The sequence below is a fragment of the Loxodonta africana genome, chromosome 1 (genome assembly GCF_030014295.1).
Source record: "Loxodonta africana isolate mLoxAfr1 chromosome 1, mLoxAfr1.hap2, whole genome shotgun sequence".
NCBI lineage: Eukaryota > Metazoa > Chordata > Mammalia > Proboscidea > Elephantidae > Loxodonta > Loxodonta africana.
The window spans coordinates 17,142,887-17,156,127 of record NC_087342.1 but is presented as its reverse complement, the minus strand read 5'-3'; the positions used below and the strand labels follow the sequence as shown (position 1 = coordinate 17,156,127).

General features: G+C 39.0%; 1 protein-coding gene across 15 annotated transcripts in view; it reads left to right on the top strand.

Moving 5' to 3' along the window:
* The window catches only part of LRCH3 (leucine rich repeats and calponin homology domain containing 3), a 117,443-nt gene that overhangs the window by 64,744 nt on the left and 39,458 nt on the right, over positions 1 to 13,241 (top strand). For 14 of the 15 annotated variants that reach the window (XM_064294630.1, XM_064294603.1, XM_064294414.1 and 11 more), the window contains exons 9-10: positions 2,932 to 3,080; positions 6,352 to 6,428. In XM_064294630.1, coding sequence (XP_064150700.1) covers positions 2,932 to 3,080; positions 6,352 to 6,428 — 226 coding nt within the window. The remainder of the gene's footprint in view (positions 1 to 2,931; positions 3,081 to 6,351; positions 6,429 to 13,241) is intronic. The other variant, XM_064294322.1, reaches the window with a different exon arrangement.

Sequence of the window (13,241 nt, the reverse complement as noted above, 5' to 3'; positions counted from 1 at the left end):
TTGAGCATTTGAAATGTAGCTTTTCCAAATTGAGATGTGCTGTGCTAAATGCACACCAATTCAAAAAACTGTGTACAAAAAATAGAATGTAAAATACCAAAATATTTTTATATTGCATATATGTCAAAATAATATTTAGGTATATTGGGCAAAATATATTGTTCACGTTACTTGTTTCTTTTATGTTTTCTTAAAGATGTAGCTACTAGAAAATTTCAAATTATATACGTGATTCACTTTTGTGGGTTGCATTCTATTTCTCTTGGACAGCGCTGGTCTGTGTAGCATTTAAGGGATGTTGCATTCTTAGCAGGTGGTCAGAGTTTAAAATTATTTATTAATTACCCTGCAGGCTGTAGCACGTTGAAAAAATACATTTATGTACCTGGTTTCTAATGTGAGTGTAGACTTTTAACCTTTTTTTTAAGCTGTTAAACTCAAAATTAATTTTATATTAATTGCAGTTACGGAATTATTTATAAATAGTTGAATTAGAAAATCAGATTGAGAAATAGATTTCTTCACATTTACTGCTCTCAGCAACTGCAACTTTTAGACAGTCTGTGGAACATCATGGAGTCCCTGGATGGTGCCAACAGTTAAGTGCTCAGCTACTAACCAAGAGGTTGGCAGTTTCAATCCACCCAGAGGTTCCCAGGAAGAAAGGCCTAGCGTTCTACTTCCGAAAGAACACAGCCATTGGAAACCCTATGAAGCACAGTTCTACTCTGAAAGACACGGGGTCACCGTGAGTCAGAATCAACTCCATGGCAACTGGTTTGGTTTTTTTTTAATAGGACAACATAAAATAATGACTGGGTCTAATACTTCTCTGGAGAAACCATCTTAGAAACAAGTTTCCTATTTGTCTGCCCTTCTTAACTGGCTTTTAAAGATAATTACTTTTTAAACTTAAGAACAGTGGGGCATTCCCAAACATACCAAATGAAATAATGAGGTAGCTATGTCTTCTCCACACCCCAAAGAATTTTGAGAAGAAAAAAAATTCTCCAAATCATTCCCCGCCTCACAAACTGCTGCAAAAACACCTACAATGCTGACCTCTAGCAAATAATTTTCTAAATAGAAAAATCTTCTGACCAGAGTTAAAAAAAAAAAAAAAAGTTTAATTAACAACAGTTATGGGAAGAGAAATAGTAGTCAAAATCTATTTCTCTCCCAGTCTGGTTTTCTCTTATGCTTTTGTATTTATTGCTTCTGTTTTCCAGTGGTTACAAGCTAGGCTGGTAACCAAAAGGTTGGCAGTTCAAATTCACCAGCCACTCCTTGGATACCCTATGGAGCAGTTCTGCCCTGTCCTATAGGGTTGCTATGAGTTGGAGTCAGCTCGATGGCAGTGGGTTTTTTATTTTCCTTTGAGTTGACTATGCTAGGTTGTTTGTCTCCCAGCTCTCTGAAGAGTTATGCTTATGCCCCAAACCTGAAACGTGAAAAGAAGTCCTGAAAGCAGACTTAGCTTTTGAACTTTAAAAATTAATCTTCCTCTGTCTCATAAAATTGAATTGCCTTATTTAAAATAATAAGGAGCGGTCAAAAGAAAAAAAAATTAGAGACCTAAAAACCAATAAATTACCATTGATTACTGCGTTCTTTTTTTGTTTGTTTGTTTATTTTTATTGTACTTTAGATGAAGGTTTACAGAACAAACTAGCTTCTCATTAAACAGTTAGTACACATATTGTTTTACAACATTGGTTAACAACCCCTTGTCAACACTCTCCCTATTTGACCTTGGGTTCCCTATTACCAGCTTTCCTGCCCCCTTCCGCCTTCTAGTCCTTGCCCCTGGGCTGTTGGGCCCCTTTCATCTCATTTTGTTTTATGGGCCTGTCTAATCTTTGGCTGAAGGGTGAGCCTCAGGAGCGACTTCATTACTGAGCTAAAAGGGTGTTTGGGGGCCATACTCTGAGGTTTCTCAAGTCAGGCAATAAGTCTGGTCTTTTTTGTGTGTGTGTGTGAGTTAGAGTTTTATTCTGTATTTTTCTCCAGCTCTTTCCAGGACCGTCTGTTCTGATCCCTGTCAGAACGGTTCCTGGTGGTAGCCAGCCACCATCTAATTGTACTGGACTCAGTCTGGTGGATGCCATGGTAGCTGTGGTCCATTAGTCCTTTGGATGAACGTTTGCCTTGTTCTTTTAGTTTTCGTCATTCTCCCTTGCTCCTGAAAGGGTGAGACCAGTGGAGTGTCTTAGAGGGCCACACACAGGTTTTTAAGACCCCAGATGCTACCCACCAAAGTAGAATGTAGAACATTTTCATTATAAACTATGCTATGCCATTTGAGCTAGACTTTCCCCGAGACCATGGTCCCCACAGCCCTCAGCCCAGCAGTTCCGTCCCTCTGGGAGTTTGAATGTGTCTGTGGAGCTTCCATGACCTTGCCTTGTACAAATTGTGCTGGCGTCCCCAGAATTGTGTACTGTTTTACCTTCACCGAAGTTACCACTTATCTGTTGTTTTAGTTACTACAGTCTTTAGTGAATTAGGGTTAATATTTTTGAGTGGCCTGCATTATGTAATAAAGACTACATAATTTAAGCTTTTTCCCCTTTCTCCTGCTTTCAGAGTAGAAAATGCTGGGGAAAGGCGAGAATGCGATTTAAATAAGTGTCTTCTATTGGCTGGAAAAAAAAAAATTTTTTTTTTTTTTATTCGCTGTCTGGAAACCCTGGTGGCATAGCGGTTAAGTGCTACGGCTGCTAACCAAAGGGTCGGCAGTTCGAATCTGCCAGGAGCTCCTTGGAAACTGTGGGGCAGCTCTGCTCTGTCCTATCTGTCCTATAGGGTCGCTATGAGTCGGAATCGACTTGACCGCACTGGGTTTGGTTTTTTTTTTTTTTTTTTTTGGTTTTTATTGGCTGTCTAATCTGAATGCTCTTTGTGGTGTTTGTGTGTGTGTGGTGTGTACAGTGGAACATGACCTGGATCAGATTGACTACATCGACAGCTGCGCTGCAGAGGAAGAAGAGGACGAGGTGAGGCAGCCCAAGGGCCTGGACTCAGACAGTCTCAGTTCACAGTTTATGGCATATATTGAACACCGGCGAATCTCTCACGAGGTAGTATACACATTTAAGCCTAAAGGTGTTGCTATCCCCTAGTGAAAACATTTCATGATGGGATGAATTTCTTTTAATCAGTGCTTTGTTGGGTCAGGCCTGATTATTTTATTGTGTTCATTTGTAATTTCTTTTCCTATCTTTTACAGATTTATTCAGAAAATCAGGCAGTAGACTCAAGTAGAGTTTAGGTATTGGTCAAACAAGAAGACACATAATCAGGATTTTGAAACGGGAATAAAAGGAGTCGTAGCAGTAACCCAAGAAAATATTTATTTAATTATTTAAATTAAATTATTTAAAGAAATAATGATCGTTTTCACTGTTACTTTTAGTGCCTTAAATTGTCACTAACTGGTAAGTCATAATTTGATCACTAAATTAAGAATTGAACCAAAAAGCTGATTTTGGAGGCAGCATGGAAACTTTACCACAGAATTTATGTAACGACTTTAATTCTATTGGAGCTTTTATTTTAAGTCGCACAGAATATAAATTGTTTGCCATTAAAATTCTTGGGTGTCTCTTCTAAGCGTTGAATGCCTTAGAAAACAAATGAGCATTCAGCCCACTGCAGAATCTCTGCCAGTTCCCCCAGGGCTGAAATTAGAAATAGCATTCTTGAGTATTATCTAGTCAGCATAATAAAATGGATCCACTTGAGTGTGTGTGATGTTGATGTCTGGAGTCAGTCACAGGCTCTGAGCAGGGGTTATTTGAAACACTTGGGGCCATTTTGAAGAATAATGTATTTAGCCGCTTAGACATTGAGAATAATCACTGCAAGTAGGATATGTTGTAGAGAGATACTATCATTCTTTAAAAAAAAAAAAAAAAAATGCTTTGGTTTTCCTACCTGAAAGCTTTTGAGCACAGTATTTTTTGTTGGTGTTTGGAGGAAACTCTTGTATTTAAAGTTGTATAAAATTATATAAATCAGAGTTCTGCAGCCCAAGGATAGCAGTGTACTAGGTGATCGATGAACTTACTTGAGGCTCAGGCTGTAAGCATTCCTGCCTAGAGCAAAGGGCAGCCAGTGTGCAGTAAAATTAACAATGGCACATTATACTCTTTAAAGGGATTCCTTTTTCTTTCCTCTTTTTTTGGTTTTCCTTCTCTTTGATCATTTTATGGTTAATTCAGCTGGAAAGATGTATTTCTAAAAGGTGAAAATTCCTGTTATACTACTGGTAAAAAAAAATTACAGTGCTGTTTCTTTAAACCATTACCTTGGTTATTTTATAACTGTGTTTTCAGTTCCAGCTACCTATTATCTGTGGAAATATTCTTAATTTTTTATGCCTTTTATGTCATAAGGCTTTCTAAAATTTGACATCTGTAGAATTATGATGAAGCAGCATTATTTTAGATGGTTTAACAACCAGCAAAGAAGTGTCTTATATTTCTGACTACTGTCTAACAGTGGGTTGCTAAAAAATTAACCTATGAGAAATTTTAAAGACTGCTCTTATTTAAATTTATTATAATACCTCTTACATACATAGATCAACCCCTTCCTGAATAGGGTATGCCTCATTTATTTTTTAAATTAAACCAATGTCACATTCATTTTGTATTGAGAATTCCATATGCCTTATGCAGTAATTTTAAATAATTGAAGTATCATAAAACCAGGATGATAAGTCACTGATATAACATAAACCTGTTACCATCAAGTCAGTACTAACTCATGGCAACCGTGTATGTGTAGAGTAGAACTGCTTCATAGGGTTTTCAAGACTGTGAGCTTCTGGAAACAGCTCTCCAGGTTTTTCTTTTGAGTTGACTCTGGGTGGCTTCAAACCTCTAACCTTTTCATTAGTAGTCACATGCTTAACAGTTTGGTCACCTAGGGACTCCTACTAGGAGAGATTTTTGCTTAGACCTGCGAGTTCTAGAATTGTAGCTCCTTTTATATAATTTCCTGCCTGAAATTTTAGGCAGTCAACTTTAACCCTTTGGAGTAAGTGACCAATGATAACTGTCTAGTTACGTGTGTTACACCTATTTCTTGGAAGTACACTACACAAATAGTTTTACATTTGATTTTTAGATATCCTTTTTTGGATAAGTTGTTTTCCTTGAAGAATGCCTCTTTTAATGATGATTTTTAGTGTTAAAATGAGATTGTATTACTTCTATGGATTCTTCTTTGACAAAATACGTGTAGTGTTAACCTGTAAACCCCTACTTTTAATCTGTAGTTTTATTTTGCAGTGTGTGGTCTATATCACTTTAGCCAGTTTAATTTTCCTCAGTAATCCTTTTTAAAGATGACCATAACCCTTTAGTTTACAAGTAAATTAAATTGCCAGTAGTATCTCTTTTTAAGTCAAATTGTATCTTACCATTAATGGAAATTGCTTTTTGTTTTACCTTGATATACCAGCAAGCATTCGTAGAACTCTTTGTATGACTAAGATAAGTAACAGTTTGTGGTGGTGAAGAAGTAAAGAAATATAATCCACTCAGTGCACTCTCTGCTGCTGGAAGATAGTCAAGAGAGGCTGAGTAGCTGTCAGCGTAGTGTGAAAGCAGTATCTGTCCTAGAAGGAAGTCTGTGCTAGATGGCCTCTAAGATTCTTTCCTGTTCTAAAATCTTATCATTCAGTAGATATTACTAAATATGGTCACTATAATTTATATAATACAGTGAAAAAAAAAGTTACTTTATAAAAAAATAAACTTTTGTGGATTATGAATATTTTTGTGTTTATCAAACCAATAATATAGCCTATAATGCTTTTAAACATAAAAGTTGGCATTTAAAGATTCTATTAAAATGTTTTCTACTATAATCTCACCAACTGCTGTCTCGTTGATTTCGACTCATAAAATGACTCAATAGGATGTCCCAGGCTGTAAGTCTCTATAGTAGCAGGCTGCCATATCTTTCTCCCACGGAGCCACTGGTGGTTTCGAACCACAGACCTTTCAGTTAGCAGCTGAGCGCTTAAACCACCGTGCCACCAGGACTTCTTTAGTGTAGTATGTATATATATATATAAAAAAAAAAAAAACCCATTGCCGCCAAGTCGATTCCAATTTATAGCGACCCTACAGGACAGAGTAGAACTGCCCCGTAGGGTTTCCATGGAACGGCTGGTGGATTCAAACTGCCAACCTTTTGGTCAACAGCTGAGCTCTTAACCAAGAGCCACCAAGGCTTCTAGTGTAGCATACACATCCGTAAATGCCAACATGAACGTGAACTGTGTAATCACAGTGTTCTCGAAACATATATTGACTTATTTCTCCTTTTTTGGCTTAGGGTTCCCCAATTAAGCCAGTACCCATTAGGGAGTTTCAAAAAGCAGAAGATATGAGACGGTTTACACATCAAAGCAGGTATGGAAAAAATTTGTATTTTTTTTGTTTGTTTCTGTCTTAAAACTCACTGATGGGCATGAAATAATGTTGGTTTTGTGCAGATCTGTATTTAATGAAAATGTTTAGATACTGTGTGTTTTGGACGTCATGTATTTAGAGCAATGGGGTTTTGTACTCATAGAAAAAGAGGTAAAATTGATATATTGCTTCTTAATTCCAATTAGTCTAAATCATTAACTGTACAATTAATTTATTTGAAGATACTTATTAAAAGTGATATTTTGTGATATATTCGTCTGGATTCACTCATAAAGGGAGTAAATGAATTTCAAGAGTACTGAAAAAAAATTTTTTTTTTTTTTTGCTTAAGTTTCTGGCTAGATAACAGAGAGATACAGACTGCAGCATGTATTGTCTTAGTTTACTAGTGATACTGCAAGTGGATGGCTTCAACAAACAGAAATTTATTCTCTCACAGTCTAGTAGGCTAGATGTCTGCATTCAGGGCACCAGATCCTGGGGAAGACTTTTTCTCTCTGTCATCTCTGGGGGAATGTCCTTGTCATCAATCTTCCCCTGGTCTAGGAACGTCTCCTGCCCACACGTAAGTCACTTTGTCATATTGTGGGGGCTTGCATGTTGCTGTGATGCTGGAATCTATGCCACTGGTATTCCAATACCAGCAGGGTGACGCATGGCAGGCAGGTTTCAGCTAAGCTCCCGGACTAAGACAGACTAGGAAGAAGGGCCCAGAAGTCTACTTCTGAAAAGAATTAGCCAGTGAAAACCTTATGAATAGCAGCGGAACACTGTCTGATATAGTGCAGAAGATGAGCCCCCCAGATTGGAAGGCATTCAAAAGACGACTGGGGAAGAGCTGCCTCCTCAAAGTAGAGTCGACCTTAATGATGTGGATGGAGTCAAGCTTTCAGGACCTTCATTTGCTGATGTAGCACAACTCAAAATGAGAAGAAACAGCTACAAACATCCATTAATAATTGGAATGTGGAATGTACAAAGTATGAATCTAGGAAAACTGGAAATCGTCAGAAATGAAATAGAACGCATAAACATTGATATCCTAGGCATTAGTATGTTGATATGGACGGGTATTGGTCATTTTTAATCATACAATCATATGGTCTGTTATGCTGGGAACAACAACTTGAAGAGGAATGGCATTGCACTCATCGTCAAAAAGAACATTTCAAGATCTATTGTGAAGTGTAGCGCTGTCGGTGACAGGATGATAGCCATACGCCTACAAGGAAGATCAGTTAATAGACTATTATTCACATTTATGCACCAACTGCTAAGGCCAAAGATGAAGAGATTGAAGATTTTTACCACCTGCTGCAGCCTGAAATTGATCGAACATGCACTCAGAGTGCATTGATAATTACTGGTGATTAGAATTCAAAAGTTGGAAACAAAGAAAAAGGATTGGTAGTTGAAAAATATGGTCTTTGTGATAGAAACGATGCTGGAGATCGCACGATAGAATTTTGCAAGACCAACGGCTCTTTCATTGCAAATACCTTTTTTTAACCAACATTAACAGCAACGTGGGGCTCACTGGATGAAATACGCAGGAATCAAATTGACTACATCGGTGGAAAGAGTCAATGGAAAAGCTCGATATCATCAGTCAGAACCAGGCCAGTGGCTGAATGCAGAATGGACCTTCAATTTCTCATTTACAAGTTCAAGTTGAAGCTGAAGAAAATTAGAACAAGTCCACAAGAGCCAAATACAACCTCGAGTGTATCCCACCTGAATTTAGAGACCATCTTGAGAATAGATTTGATGTGTTGAACACTAATGACCAAAGACCAGATGAGTTGTGGAATGACATCAAGGACTTCATACAATAAGAAAGCAAGAGGTCATTAATAAGACAAGAAAGAAAGAAAAGACCCAAATGGATGTCAGAAGAGATTCTGAAACTTGCTCTTGAATGTTGAGTAGCTAAAGCAAATGGAAGAAATGATCAAGTAAAAAAACCAAACGAAGGATTTCAAAGGGCAGCTCAGAAAGACAAAGTAAATATTATAATGACATGTCCAAAGACCTGGAGTTAGAAAACCAAAAGAGAAGAACCTGCTAGGCATTTCTCAAGCTAGAAGAACTGAAGAAGAAATCCAAACCCGGAGTTGCAACATCGAAGGATCCTACAGGGAAAGTATTAAACAATGCAGGAAGCATCAAAAGAAGATGGAAGGAATACACAGAATAACTATGCCAGAAAGAATTGGTCGACGTTCAGCTATTTCAAGAGGTAGCATATGATCAGGACCCGATGGGCCTGAAGGAAGAGGCCCAAGCTGCACTGAAGGAACTGGTGAAAAACAAGCCTCCAGGAATTGACAGAATACCAAATTGACATGTTTCAACAAATGGATGCAGTGTTAGAAGTGCTCACTTGTCTATGCCAAGAAATCTGCAAAACCGCTACCTGGCCAGCTGACTGGAAGAGATCCGTATTTATGCCTATTCCCAAGAAAGGTGACCCAACTGAATGCAGAAATTATCGAATAATGTCATTAATATCACATGCAAGTAAAATTTTGCTGAAGATAATTAAAAAATGGTTGCAGCAGTACATTGACAGGGAACTGCCAGAAATTCAAGCCAGATTCAGAAGAGGACATGGAACCAGGGATATCATTGCTGATGTCAGATGGATCCTGGCTGAAAGCAGAGAATACCAGAAAGATGTTTACCTGTGTTCTGTTGACTATGCAAAGGCATTTGACTGTGTGGATCATAACAAAGTATGGATAACATTGCAAAGAATGGGAATTCCAAAATACTTAATTGTGCTCATGAGGAACCCCGTACATAGATAAAGAGGCAGTTGTTCAAACAGAGCAAGGGGATACTGCATGGTTTAAAATCAGGAGGGGTGTGTGACAGGGTTGTATCCTTTTGCCATACTTATTCTATCTGTATGTGGAGCAAATAATCCAAGAAGCTGGACTGTATGAAGAATGTGGCATCAAGATTGGAGGAAGACTTGTTAACAATGTGTGTTATGCAGATGACACAATCTTTCTTGCTGAAAGTGAAGAGGACTCGAAGCAGTTGATGAAGATCAAAGACTACAGCCTTCAGTATGGATTACACCTCAACATAAAGAAAATAAAAATCCTCACAGCTGGACCAATAAGCAACATCATGATAAATGGAGAGAAGATTGAAGTTGTCAAGGATTTCATTTTACTTGGATCCACAATCAGTGCCCATGCAAGCAGCAGTGAAGAAATCAAATGACGCATTGCATTGGGCAAATACGCTGCAAAAGGTCTCTTTAAAATGTTGAAAAGCAAAGATGTCACCTTGAAGACTAAGATGCACCTGACCCAAGCCATGGTGTTTTCAGCCACCTCATACACATGCGAAGGCTGGACGATGAATAAGGATGACTGAAGAATTGATGCCTTTGAGCTATGGTGTTGACAAAGAATATTGGTATAGCATGGACGGCCAAAAGAATGAGCAAATCTGTCTTGGGAGAAGTACAGCCAGAATGCTCCTTAGAAGCAAGGATGGCGAGACTTCGTCTCACATACTTTGGACATGTTGTCAGGACGGACCAGCCCCTGGAGAAGGACATCATTTTTGGCAAAGCAGAGGGTCAGCAAAAAAGAGGAAGGCCCTCAATAAGATGGATTGACACAGTGGCTGCAACATTGGGCTCAAATACAGCAGTGATTTTGAGGATGACTGAGGACCGGGCAGTGTTTTGTTCTGTCGTATGTAGGGTTGTTATGAGTCAGAACCACCTCAAAGGCACCTAACAGGAACTTCTTAGTGCAGGGACCCCAGGTCCAAAGGATCCGCTCTCTTCCTGTTCCTTCTTTTTTTTTTTTTTTTTTTTGAACATATGGTTTATTCTGAGCTATTATTCTGTATGCATATAGGGAGGCCATTTTGATTTCTGAAAAAACAAATCGTTGAAAGAGGGTAGGTACAATGGTGCTTATATAGAGAAGAGGAGGGAGAAATAGGGAAGATAAACCATTGGCTAATCTTAATATGAGAGATTGAACCCTGCCTTTCCCCTTTACTGAGATCACCTGATGTCATTTAACTTCTGGCCCGTTGGTGGTGGTGGTAGGTTGGTTCTTCACCCTTGGTGGCATGAGGTCCCTCTCTATCAGCTGGCCTCTCTCTTTTATATCTCAAAGGAGACTGACTCAAGATACAGTCTAGCTTTGTAGATTTAGCCCTGCCTTATTAACATAACTGTCTCTAATCCTGCCTCATTAAGTTCATGAAAAAACCAGAAAACCAAACTCATTGCTGTCAAGTTGATCCTGACTCACAGCGACCCCATAGGACAGAGTAGAAGTGCCCCATAGAGTTTCCAAGGAGCACCTGGTGGATTCAAACTGCTGACCTTTTGGTTAGCAGCAGTAACCAGCGTTCCTTAACATCATAGAGGTAGGATTTACAACACATAGAAAAATCACATCAGATGACAAAATGGTGGGCAGTCACACAGTACTAGGAATCGCGTCCTAGCCAAGTTGACATACATTTTGGGGGGACTCGATTCAGTCCATAACATGTATCCTTTTTCCCTTCTCAATTAATACAATCTTTCCTCTATGTTGACTGCCTCACAGAATAAGTGCGTAAATAACTTGACAATTCAGAGGACTTCCTCTCATTCTTGAATTCCAAAAGGATTCTTGCCATAAACTGTATTACAATAGTTGGTGAAATTCTCAGCGTTTGGATCTTTGCTTCTCAGTTGTTTTTATGAAGTCTTAAAGCAGCAGACTTAATATACCTATTCTGAAATGGCAGTAAATTTACTGTATAGAAACTGTCACACAATTCTTTACTTATATTTGACAGGGTATTAGAATTATTGTAAATAGAGAACTGAGAGAGATAGATAACCAAAATTCGGGGAGGATAATGAAAGAATGAAATCTTGTCACTTGGCTTGTTAGAGTTTATCAGTTAGTTCATGGGGATTTAGCTAAATTTGATATGGTTTGAAATTTCTCTCAGAGTGGCTTTTCAGTTGCCATGTGCCCTTAAGCTGAGGGTGTCGTCCTTTTAGGTTCTCATTTGATGCAGGGGCTTCCTCTTCTTGGGTGGACCTAGGCTTTATTTCCTGTGTAACTCAAGATCTCCAGGATTTAGCAGAAACCCTCGAAGTGAAAGTCAGCTTTTTGCTCAGTTACTTTGTATATCAGTATCCTATTGCTTTCATAACAAATTACCACAAATTTAGCAGCTTAAAGCAATAGTTTATCACAGTTCTGTTGCTTAGAAGTCTGGGCAGTCTTGACTGGGTTCTTTACTTAGGATCTCACAAGGTCAAAGTCAAGGCGTCAGCTGGTCCGTATTTTTATCTGTGGATTCTGGAGGAGAATTTACTTCCAGGCTCTTAGAGGTTGTTGGTAGAATTCAGTTCCATGCATTTGTGTGACCGAGGTCTCTGTTATCTCGCTGGCTGTGAGCTGGCAGTCATTCTTAGCTTCTAGGAGCCACCTGCATTCCTTGATTCGTGGCTCCCTCCATCTTCAAGCCAGCAGTGACAGGCCAAATCCTTCTCACATTTGGAATCTCTCTGACTTCCCTTTGTGCCACATCTTTCTCATACACTCTCCTGCCTCTTCTGCTTTTAAAGGCTCGTGTGGTTATATGAGGCCCACCTGAATAATCTAGGACACTCTCCCCATGTTAAGGCTAACTAATTAAAAAAAAAACCTCTTAATTACATCTGTAAAGTCCCTTTGGCCATGAAATGTAATGGAATAACACCGGAGGACAGTGATCAGGGGGCCCAAGAGTCTGCCTAAACACTTTAACCCAAAATTCCTGTTTTTACTTCTTTTTTATAATCTATGGATCTTTACTCCCATGTCAGTTCAGCAATGCATTTAAAAAGTTTTTTTTTTTTTTACATTCACCCTTTCAGTTGTTTTAAGTGGGAGACTCATTCAGGATGTCTAATCTGCTATAGTGCTGGAAATTGCAGTCATAATTACTTTTTAATGAGATATTTTCAAATTATTCGATCTTAATCTAGTCTTTGGATAAAAACTCCATACTTTATCCCAGTAGCCCGTTAAATTCTGTTGTGTAACAGTCCAGCAGCACCTGGACCCAAGGTCAGCCATGTCTCCAGGAGACCAAAGACAGACTTGGGAACCCGCGACCGTGACATATGGTTAATTAGGGGAGCTTACTCACAGGATGGTTGGTCCAGGGTGGTGGCTGAACCACTTGAGCACTCTTCAACCGCCTAGAGGGGACACAAGCTTATATACCATTCTGCTAGGGCCAAGGCTTATTGTTTTTCCTCCCAAGTTCTTGGGCAGTCAGTGTTCCCAAGGACTTCACGTCCAGGCCCAGATGTTTTTCTTCTTATTGCTAAGACGTTCCTCAGCCCTGGCTGACCCAGTCATGCCATTCCTGGCCTTGTACCTTAGCGCAAGTTCACCCCCAGCATGCTTCAGGGAAGAGCAAAGCTGACTCCATTAGGAGGGGTTGCATATAGCTGAATAGCATTACCCTACAAGCCCTAAGATCAATATGAATTTCATTTGTTTAGTCAACAGATATTAAACATCCATTATGTGCCAAGCACTTCTCTAGGTTTTGGGATAGAGCTGCGAACTTCCAAGTCCCTGCTCTCCTGGAGCTTACATTCAGGTGAAATAATGAATTAGAACCTAAAAAGGCAAAATCACCTCAGAGAGACTGGCGACTCACAAAAATTGTCTGTACCCTGAATAATAAGTTAACCTGAAAAGAATATACCACCGCAGATCTCCAGTTACAAGGACACAAAGGAACTAAGTTTAA